The sequence below is a fragment of the Saccostrea cucullata genome, unplaced genomic scaffold, assembly GCF_032062105.1.
Source record: "Saccostrea cucullata isolate Sc308-1 unplaced genomic scaffold, CSIRO_AGI_Scuc_v1 ctg7187, whole genome shotgun sequence".
Lineage (NCBI taxonomy): Eukaryota > Metazoa > Mollusca > Bivalvia > Ostreida > Ostreidae > Saccostrea > Saccostrea cuccullata.
This window is the reverse complement of record NW_026928303.1, coordinates 21156-32759: the sequence shown is the minus strand read 5'-3', so window position 1 is coordinate 32759 and position 11604 is coordinate 21156. Positions and strand designations below refer to the sequence as shown.

The 11604-nt window shown below is 34.9% G+C and overlaps 2 protein-coding genes across 2 annotated transcripts; both read right to left on the bottom strand.

Annotated features, from left to right (window-relative positions):
- Positions 1-5764: 5764 nt before the first annotated feature.
- Positions 5765-6840, bottom strand: LOC134277146 (piggyBac transposable element-derived protein 4-like). Its single transcript, XM_062759431.1, has 2 exons — positions 6496-6840; positions 5765-6439 (listed from the first exon to the last, which is right to left on the bottom strand). The coding sequence occupies exons 1-2, from the start codon at positions 6838-6840 to the stop codon at positions 5765-5767; spliced, it is 1020 nt and encodes a 339-aa protein (XP_062615415.1).
- A 111-nt stretch (positions 6841-6951) lies between these two features.
- LOC134277145 (piggyBac transposable element-derived protein 5-like) lies at positions 6952-7347 on the bottom strand. The gene has a single exon (XM_062759430.1). The coding sequence runs from the start codon at positions 7345-7347 to the stop codon at positions 6952-6954; it is 396 nt and encodes a 131-aa protein (XP_062615414.1).
- Between the last annotated feature and the right edge of the window lie 4257 nt (positions 7348-11604).

Here is an 11604-nt window from a genome sequence, read left to right as displayed (position 1 = left end):
AAGAAGAAAGTTCACATTGGTCCATTTTTGGCCCTGTGAATTTCTGAAAAATAAAAACTACTCAGTTTTAGTTGAAAATATATTATATTTCACTTAGACCCTTGGTGACTTCATATCAAATAAAAATGACGTAATTTTTTCTCTTGTCAATGTATTATGACGTCATGAATTTCGTCATTTTCCTCAAATCTTGAAAATTTCGTTAAAATTGACCAAAATTTTAAACTGTTTTTTAATATTTTGCATAGCCCCCAACCTCTGATCTAAAATGTTGAATTATTTAATGAAAGAACAGTTTTAGAAAATTCTAATCCATGAAAGAATTTTTGGATCGCGGGGTGGGCTCATATTTTTATCAAAGGTTGAAGATGCTCAATTTCACCTATTTTCTTCAAAAATCAAAACATTGCAGTTTCACAACGCCTGATTTTCCAAACTTGGACTCTCAGAGGAAATTTTTTTATAGGAAATGAAAGCACTAAGTCTCTACTTCATGTTGATGATCGAAATAGGACGTAAGGATGTGGTCGGTTAATTAGTATATTGACAGGGCCATTTTATGGAGAACGTGAATCTACCTCTTTGTAAATTATTAAATAAAAAAATTTCCTTAAATGAATCAGTTATTTTTCAACTGAGTGAACTAAATCATTCATTTTTTTCAAATAGTGAAATTTATAACTGTAAGTGTCTAGGGTATGTTTTAAATTCAGTGGTGAAGTTACAACCAATTATATTGTCAACAAATTACACTGATTCAGATGATTTAGAAATTGTTCTTAGTGTTTTAAATTCTTGTCATGAAAACTTACGTTTGTGATCTTCTAATGGAGTCCATTTTCAGTGATGTATATTCCTTTCTGCTGATGTGTAGGCTAGTGTCAAGTTACAGATTGTATATTGTAGACGTATCTCAGTTATATCATGATGTGTAAATCAGCTTAGGAAGTATGGAAACTTCCTTACTGAATCAAATTCATTAAAAATGTTGAACTCTCCCAATATTACTTACCAAATATAACTTCAGTAATCAAATTCGTTTCCTGCATGTATAATGGACTCCTGATGCTTTTGCTGCAATTGTCTGATACAGACTTAATATCAGTAACACTTGAATGTTGGCTTAAAATATTTCCAGCTATGGGATTAGTATTGTCTTTAAATATAAAGCAAAACTGTAGCATAATAGGATAGGTATAAAATAAGATATGGTTTTTATGCCCCACCTGGAATATGGACAGGGCAGATAGTATACACTTATCCACTGGGTGTGAGTGAGAGAGCTCTTTTATCAAACCCGCAAAAGAGAACTATTCCCCGAGGACTTGCCCGAGGGAAATAGTCACTGTCAAGGGTTTGATAAAGAGCTATCCCACTCACACCCAGTGGATAAGCGTTTTATCATACTGATGTATAATCATTAGCTCTTCTGAGCCAAAGGCTCAAAGAGCTAATGCTATGGCCATTTGTGCGGTGTGCGTTAACTTTTTAGAATATGGGCCATAACTCAAGAACCCCTTGGCCAATCAGTGTTAAATTTGTCACAGGGTATCCTTGGCCCAAGGGCTACCATTTATACTAAAATAAGGGTTGGGACCCTAAAACAAGGGGAGATAATCAGGAAAACAAAACCAAAAGTACTGGTTGCAAAAAAATCTTCTTCTCAAGAACCACCAGGCAGATTTTCACCAAACTTACATATAAGGATTAGGATATGTTGAAGATTAAAAATTGTTCAAGGCATGACCCTGGGGCAAAGGGCGTGGTCTCAAGGTCACTTTAAAGTTGACCTAAATTTACAATTAATGAAAATGTCTATAATTTGCTTAATATAAAGACTAGGATCATCAAATCTTGTAAGTTGATGCATCCTAGGACTTCACATCATTTTAACTCAAAAGTAGGTCACGACTACATACTTTTTTAATTTTGCGGGTATTTGTTTTCAAATTGATTTGAAGGCATATTTTTGACACTTTAAGGCCTATGATCATCAAACTTAGTCAGATGATGCATCTTGGGCCCTTGAACAACGTCAACTTAAAAGTAGGTCACCATGACCTACTTTTTGAACTTTGCGACCTTTCCTTTTTAAAACATTTTATCTCATTATTTCAGGCACTGAAAGGGTTAGAATCATCAAATTTTGTAAGTTGCTGCATCTTGGGACCTAAAAACATATTAAAGAAAAAGTAAGTCACTGTGACCTACTTTTAGAATTTTACAGGCATTTGTTTTCAAATTGTTTAAAAGGCATATTTTGATTACCTTCAAACCTACATATTATCAAACTTGGTCAGGCGATGCATCTTGGGACTCTGAAAATGTGGACCAAAATGTAGTTCACGGTGACCTACTTTTGACATTTAATGGCTAGATTTAAGTATCTTAGGTATTTATTGGCTTAGAATCATCAAACTTTGTGAGTTGATGCATCTTGGGTTTTCAGAGAGTGATGACCAAAAATTAGGTCACAGTGACCTACTTTCGACATTTTATGGCTATATTTAAGTATCTCTGGTACTTATTGGTTTAGAATCATAGAACTTTGTCAGTTGATGCATCTTGGGTTTTCAGAGAATGATGACCAAAAATTAGGTCACATAGTTATTACTTTCTACATTTTATGGCTATATTTAAGTATCTCTGGTACTTATTGGCTTAGAATCATGAAACTTCTTCAGTTGATGCATCTGGGTTTTCGGAGAGTGATGACCAAAATTAGGTCACAGTGACTTACTTTTGACATTTTAAGGCTATATTTAAGATACTATTGCGGTACTTATTGGCTTAGAATCATCAAACTTTGTCAGTTGATGCATCTTTGGTATTCCGAGGATGTCGACCAAAAAGTAGGTCACAGTGACCTCCTTTTTGACATTTTATGGCTATATTTATGTATCTCTAGTACTAATTGGTTTAGAATCATCATACTTTGTCAGTTGATGCATCTTGGGTTTATGGAGAATTTCTTCCAAAAAGTAAGTCATGGTGACCTACTTTTGAATATCTCAGGTATTTATTGGCTTAGAAGTTATTACAGTTGGTCAGCAGATGCATCTTGGGACTCTAAAAATGTCAACCAAAATGTAGGTCATGATGACCTTCTTTTGACATTTTATGGCTATATTTAAGTACCTGGTATTTTCCGGTACTTATTGGCTTATCATCAAACATTGTCAGTTGATGCATCTTGGGTTTTTCAGAGAAGTTTCGACCAAAAAAGAAGGTCACGGTGACATTTTATGGCTTTTTTTAAGTATCTTAGGTATTTATTGGCTTAGAATTATAAAACTTTGTCAGTTGATGCATTTTGTGTTTTCCAAGAATGTAGACCAAAAAGTAGTCCTAATTGGCTAAGAATCATCAAACTTTGTCAGGTGATGCAACCTGGGTCTTAGAATGAAATAATTTAATTGATTTTGAAAGACAATAAAGGTTAGTTGGGCATGTTAATTCACATAATTTTGGAGTTCAGTAATACTGCAAGAATAATCTGAAAACCTGATGGCGTTGCTACTTAAGTCATTATGACATCATCAGTCGATAGATATGTTGCTGGAAATCAAAATTGGAGGTAAAAATTGCATGAAAATTTTCCAAGGGTGGATAGTATACACCTATTTACTGGCTTTGAGGACAATAGCAAGTTTATCGTTCCCCAGAGACAGTCGAGGGGGACGATAAACTTGCTATTGTCCGAATAGTCAGTAAATAGGTGTTTTATTATACCGATGCTGACTTAACCTTTGTTAACTTTCTGGGAGTTCAGGGTACACACAATTTTGATATTCCATATTATACCGATGCTTACTTAACTTTTGTTACGTCATAATATATACGTGTCACAATCCGTATAAAACCAGAAGTTTTCCTAGATGAAAAGCGAGGGAAACGGAATTCTGCCGTTAAATAGTTTGAGGACTATTCACCATGGGCAACTAGCACTGAAACTATTTCCCGATAGAGACTGTTTAGAAAAAAATAGCATGTTTATTCGTCTGATTTTTATATAGAAAAAATAAACAGAGGTATAATAACAAAAACTATACCCTGGGGTATAGCTTTGCTATGCGTGAACTATAAAAGATAGCTATTTTACCTTCTAAACTTTATATAGGAAACATTTTAACAGAAGTATAATAATGTTTGTTATGTCCATCGTCTCTCCTGTTATACTTTGCGTTTAGCTCTGTTCAAAGCTCAGTTTCAAAGAAGCATATGATATTTTCATCAAACTTCATATATACTCAGATATTGATGAGAATCACTCAGGTGACCTATTGCTATCTGTTTTTCGTCCGTCGTCGTATGTCACAACTTTATGTACTGGCCCCAGGGTCAGGGGTTCTGGTGTTAGGGCAGGGGTTTATTGATTACTGTAGTTTCATCAATTTTTGTTGCCATCAATATTCGTGGATTTTGCAAAATGGATGCTTTCGCGGATACGTATATTCATGGACAAAAGCATTGCATGTCTATGCAAATGAATAACACATTTCTCAATTCAATGAACATTTAATTTCGTTAGGATCAGTTCAGCAACAAAAACTTCGAAATTGTTGTTCAACAAATATTGATGAAACCACAGAGTATAGTGAAATACATTAATTCTTTGAAAATTTTCTCTGCTTCTGGGTATTAAATAAAATAACTAAGTACATAGTTATGATAAAGAGACAGGGTCAGGGGTACCATAGAGGGGGGGGGCTCTACTTATTTACTGAAAATGAATTTATCGTTTGAAATATGCTCCTAAATTGTAATTAACCCTAGTAATGCTGTATATAATACAAAGTGAAAAGGCTATGAGCTGAATATTTTTGCCTAGTTTTGAAAGTAAAAGAGGTGGTTTGTTTAAATCAAATTTATTCAGTAACAATAATAGTAATATAGACATATTATACATCAAAATGTTCAGCAGACTTTTAGCTTCTATTTCAAATATGTTATAATACAATATATTTGTATGTATACAGTTGTACAGGTAATCTTCAGGTAAATACAGGTAAAAACATAAAAAAAAAAATTAGATTTTAGAAGAGAAATATTATTTTTTAAATCAAATCAATCAATATTTCATGAGAAATTAATGAATAAATAATTAATTGACAATTTTCTTCATTCAATTACTGAACAGGTATGTATTTTTCAACAGGTAAAATCAATTTCAACAACCAATGAAAATGACTGAATAACTTTAAATATGCAACTAATTAAATACAATAACATAAAAATAAATAAATAACTTATAACAAATAACATGAATAATAAAATAAATACATAAAATGTCTTGATAATTAAATTTGGATTTAATGTATCTACACATAATTTTCAAACCTGAACAGGTAATAATTATATACATGTACACATACATATATATTTAGGTAACCTTCAGGTAAATACAGGTAAAAACATAAAGAAATAGATATTAGAAGAGAAATATCATATTATTGTTTTAAATCAAATCAATCAATATTTCATTAGAAATTTAAAAATTGATTAATCACAGATAAATAAATAAATAAAAATAAATAAATAAATATATAAATAAATAATTTAAATTATAACAGATAGCACAAATAATATAATGAACACATGAAATGTCATAAGAAAAAGACAGAAAAGGAATCTAGTTTTCAATGTAATACTTATAACAGATAAAATGAATAATAGATCAACAATGAACACATAAAATGTCATAATAAATAAATTTAGATGGATTTGTATCAGCACATATTTTTCACTTCTGAACTGGTAAAATTTACTTGTTGACCATCACACGCGTCTTGTACGCAGCTATGTAGTCTTTATGTGTGTGAAAAAGTTTGAAGCAGGGGTCAACGCATAAGGCAGACAGACACTTGTCACATTGATAGCTAGATTCCTTTCCTGCTCTTTTCCTTTTTTCTCCAATGGATTCGAGCCTCTGCCTCTCTGCCACCGAGCACACGACACAAGCACGGGTAATGTTTTTCTTTATGCCTGTTCCAACGATCTTCATGGGGAAATGCTGCCCCTGCAGTCTCATGATGGGTTCTGCTGCAGTGCTAGGCCTCCCGACAGGCTTTGTACTCATTCCCGGGACACATGCTCTGTTAACGGACTGCACAAGTTCGGTTACAAGTTGTTTTCGGAAAACTCTGTGAAGCATAGGTTTCCTGGGAGTTAGGGTCTTGTAGCACAGGTAAGCATTCAAAGTAGCTAGAGAAATCACATGGAAAATCACACGCTTCCACCACTTCAGGGTCCTGGCATTGAAAGTAGCGTAAGAAACCATTTGATCAGACCGATCTATGCCTCCCATATACTTGTTGTACACATTAACGATCGCAGGATTTTCAATAGGTGTTCCTGTTCTTGGTGCCACTCTTCCACAGGGGGCTTTTGCAGCTTCCTCGATGGTAGATAACAGGTAAACAACTTTACGGTCATGGTACTTCACAAGAACAAGTTCATCATTACACACATACTGAACATGTTACCTTTGTCCACCTTTTTGTCCTTTATTCGCTGTGGAATTCCCTTGCGATTAACCCGTAATGTTCCAGTGGCACCACACCCGAGCACAAACAAGTCTGTGTAAAGCTGTGGTGAACTATAATAATTGTCCATGTACAAAATGTAACCTTGTCCAAAGTATCCTCGCATCATGTCCATAACTAAGTCGTATGTAGCCCCATTTGCACTAGCAGGTGTCTCCGATTTCCCAGGATAAAGTTTTAAACGTAAACAATACCCAGTCACTGCATCACAGAACATGTAGGCCTTGATCCCATACTTCTTGGGTTTGTCTGGATTGTACACACGAAAAGACAGATTTCCTTGCCACGGTACCATCCCTTCATCCAAAGACAGATGTTGGTGTGGACGAAACACAGTCCCGAATGAAGAAATAATGTTTTTGTAAAGGGATCCGAGTTTGTATAGAGGGTTGTAACCTGCGTTTCCTCAACGTACCTGTGCGCTGTTATCTGCCAAATGAAAGAAGCACATAAGGAGCCAAAACCTGTCCCTTGGCATTAATGACGGAAAAAACGGTGTGGTATTCACCTCCGATATTGTCCAATACTCGGAAATGTCCAGCTGAACTACTAAACCCATCGCAATCGTCATTGCGATAAACACCTTCATTTCATCCAGTGTGGTTTTGACCCAGTTACGAAATCGGGAAGAAGGCTTGAGGTTTCCCTCATTTCGTTGTAGATACTGCTCCGCATAGCGATTGGTTTCGTCTGCCATGGTCTGGAAATCATCATCCTTGATGAATAGGTTGAAAAAATCAAGTGGCGAATGTTGATCATCTGGCATTTCAACATTTAGTCCAGGGACGCCTGTGAAGCCCATGTCAGTGCGAGGTCAGTCACCATCTTGCCAGTTTGCCATGAAATATTAAGATAAGACACCGAAGAGATAAGACGTACTTCAAGTTGCTCTTGATTTTACCTGAGATACCTATACTGTTTTGATTTGGATTATGATTCCTGTGTTAAAAACACAATGTAGTAGATAAAATGATGGATGAAAGCTCAGGTTCAAGCTTTTTCAGATCAATTTTGGATTCTTTTTCTGGACTAACAAATCCAATAAATGACAGTCAGGATAAACTACAAATCAATGTGGATTTACCCAGCTTCCTTAAAGTAACCACCAACAAAAGGAGCATCACTGTGAGTTTTGACAAGGTAAAATATGACGCCATTTTCTCATATCTTGAACAAGAGCTAACTTTTGAGAAAACTACTAGAGGAGATGGCCATATTTTTAAGACTGATTGCAGATCGGTCACGGCTACGATATACAGAAGCACCTCAGTACTACACATTCAGGGTAGTTCAGCAACAACATGGTGCGAGAAATTCCTTGAAGAAATAAGTGTCTATGCCTGTGATATTAATGAATCAAATATTATTCTATCTCAGCCACCACCACATATGGCATCTACTCCTATGAGAAATTCATCAAGTTTTTCGCAGTGTAATGAATCAAAAGAATGTAGCAAGTGTAGTGATTCTGCTCTGCGCGTAGAAGTTGAGTCTTTAAAAAAAAAACTGGGTGAAAATGTACAGAAAAACTTAACCAGTTCGAGTACTCAAACAATTTCGAAAGTCGTCAAGAACAAAGGCAATTGTACCGATGATCTACCGAAAGGATCCAACAATATCACTTCTAGACATGTGCAGTGTGACAATGTTCTTTCTGAAACTTCTAAAAATGAATGTTCAACGAATACAGAATCGGAAACACATGTGTACAGAAAACCAAGACGGAATTTCTTTCAAAAATCTCCAAATTCTGAGAAATAAACACTCATCATTGGCATTTCAATTCTGCAAAGAATTAAATCCCGTGGGTTAAATTCAAAAGTTAGAGTGAGTACGAATAGGGGTGCCAGTATCTCATTTATTCGTAAAAAAACTTAGTCAATACCATGTTTCTTTTCTGGAAAATGTAATTATTCAGGCTGGGGGAAATGATATCTCAAATCAGCGAGATATGGAAGCAGTGGAAAACGACTTTTCTGCAATAATAACGGATCTACGGAAAAGAAATTCAAACATTCGTGTTTTCGTGTCTGAAGTCATGCCAAGAAAAGATACAGTGGTCACCGGTGTAAATGATACTATCCGCTTTGTATGTGAGGAATACGGTGCAACAGTTCTTAAATCTAGTCGGATTTTTAATGACTGGAATTCCTCTTTGTACTGGAAGGACGGCATACATTTGTCAGACAAAGGAACCGCCTCTCTGCTGAAACTTTACAATGAACATGTCCCAATTCTAAAGCAGAATCAGATGCAACCTCCGCCCGTATCCAGGAAGTCTACATCCTGTTACTACTGTGGGGAACAAGGCCATTCATCCCGAAATTGCCGACATGGTAGCAAAGTAGACTGTTGGTATTGTGGGGAACCTGGACATAAACAAAAGTTTTGTCCATACTAGAATAGGGGCAACGAATGTCAGGCCGAATATACAGAAATTAATTCCTTAAGTCTTCAAAATAATTCTTTACCTCTCCAAACTGTATGTTCAGAATGTAACAAAATATTATGTATATGCGCTGTGAAAAATTCTCCCACCGTTAAAATTCCTCGAGTAAAATATGCACCTCCAAAAGAAAGAAATTCCCTTAAAGATACGCAAATATCTATGTCTGAAAATGAGATTAACAAAAGTCTTACGTGTGAAAGTATTGATTCAAACAAAGCTATAAGCATAACAAATAAATATACTCCGGTGAACACCGGATTTGGTCTTATCAAAAAGGGTTTGCGTTTTGGAAATTTTAATATTTGTCATCTTGTACCAAAATTTGATGAACTGAAATTAATGTTACAAAATGAACGATCTATGGATGTACTGGGGCTTTGTGAGACTTTTTTACAGGACCATATTAGTGATTCGGATTTGAGTATAGATGGCTATGTACTAGAAAGAAAAGATAGACAAAATAAGACAGGCGGTGGAATAATAATTTATATCTCAAATGATTTATCCTATAAACGTCGAAAAGATTTAGAAATCAGTAACATTGAGACAATATGGTTAGAAATTAATTTAAAGAACACAAAACCCATATTTTATTGTTCTGCATACCGCCCACCATCTGCACCCTCCTGCTGGGTGGAGGATCTAGCGAGAGAGATAAATTGTGCCCCCTGCTGTGATGACCAAGAAATCATACTTACAGGTGATTTTAATGTAGATCTGCTTAAAGACCCCCCTCAATCTTGGACATCTGCTCTAGAAGAATTTGGACTTACTCAACTAATTACCATACCTACTAGAATTACTAACACCTCATGTACCCTAATTGATCATTTTTACACTACCCAACCTGATAACATCTGCGAAATTCAAGTACCACCCATAGCTATCTCTGACCATTACCCTGTTTGTGCAACCCTTAAATCTAACAGCATGCAGCGTAAGGGAAAACACACTGAAATTCAATACAGAGACTTTAAGAATTTTAATGAAGAAGACTTTCTCTCCGATTTACAAAGTGCCAATTTTAATGTTCTTACAAATTTGCAAAATCCTAATGATATATTGGAAAACTTCTACAGCATGTTTAATACCATTCTCAATAAGCATGCTAAGGTAAAAACTAAACGTGTAAAAACCGAGTCTCGCCCTAAATGGTTAACGCAAGAAATTAATGATGCTAGACATTTACGAGATTACTATCATCAACAAAAAGACTTTGATAATTTTCGACATTGGAGAAATAGAGTTACACTTTTGATTAATAATGCAAAATGTACTTATTACAAATCAGCAATTGAGGAGAGCTCTAATCCTAGAGAAATGTGGAGCTATCTCAATCATTTAGCTTCTAAGTCAAAAAATATTTCCCCCACTCTTATTAAAGAGAATGGATCAGAAATTGATGATTTACAACAAATCGTAAATGTTTTTAATGAGCACTTCACAAGAATTTCTGACAATCTATTAACAAAAAAACAAAACCATAGCTTTAATTCTCAAAAGTTAAAAGAATTCACGAAGTCCAAACTCAATGATGAAAATGTGTTTAGCCTACTTCCTATAAGTCAGGACGATGTATTAACTATGCTACGCTCACTTGACATTAATAAATCAGCAGGTGTAGATTTCATTGGTCCCCGTCTCTTAAAACTTTCTGCAAATGTAATTTCTAAACCCATAACTCATCTCATTAATACTAGCATTAGTAATGGCATCTTCCCTTCCCAACTGAAACATGCTAAAGTCACCCCCATTTATAAGAAGGGCGATAAAAGTGATCCCAGTAACTACCGCCCAATATCTATTTTACCAACTTTGTCAAAAATTTTTGAAAAGCATATTGCAAATCAAGTACGTGAATTTACAAGAGCCTTTGACCTCATTATGAGCTCACAGTCTGGTTTTAGGGAATTCCACTCTTGCCAAACAGCACTAACCAAATTCACTGATAACTGGTTGCATGCAATGGATCAAGGGAATTTAATTGGCATAGCTTTTCTAGATTTTAGTAAGGCGTTTGATTTAGTCAGTCATGATATCTTAATAGAAAAATTACGCCATTATAATTTTGATTCACTTGCAGTTAAGTGGTTTCAGTCTTATTTAAACGAAAGGACCCAAACTGTTAAAATTGGCACATGTTCTTCCGATATCTTACCTATCACAGCAGGGGTACCACAGGGGTCCATTTTAGGTCCACTTCTATTTTTATTGTATATAAATGATCTTCCTTTATGTGTAAATTACTCTAATATTGATATGTTTGCAGACGATGCAACTCTGCATTTACCTAACAGCAATGTACATACTATTGAAACACATTTGAATTCTGATTTATGTGAAATTGAAAACTGGTGTATACAGAATCAGATGATACTGAACACAGACAAATCAAAATGTATGCTTATGTGTACCCAACAAAAAAGATCACGATTAAATAACCCTGTACTTAATGCAAAAATTTCTGGCAAAAACTTGGAAAACGTTGAAGTTGAAAAACTCCTAGGTATTCAGATACATCAATCTCTTCAGTAGAATTGTCATGTTGATACAGTTTGTAAATCATTAAGATACAAGTTATTTACGCTCCGTAAAATTAAGAAATTTCTT

What these genes read in the sequence shown, in the direction of transcription:
- LOC134277145 (XM_062759430.1), bottom strand. Translation starts at nt 7,347, where the DNA reads ATGGGCTTCACAGGCGTCCCTGGACTAAATGTTGAAATGCCAGATGAT.
- LOC134277146 (XM_062759431.1), bottom strand. Translation starts at nt 6,840, where the DNA reads ATGGTACCGTGGCAAGGAAATCTGTCTTTTCGTGTGTACAATCCAGAC. An exon ending in AGCGAATAAAGGACAAAAAG is followed by an intron (nt 6,440 to 6,495) that starts GTGGACAAAGGT and finishes GTTCTTGTGAAG; the next exon opens with TACCATGACCGTAAAGTTGT.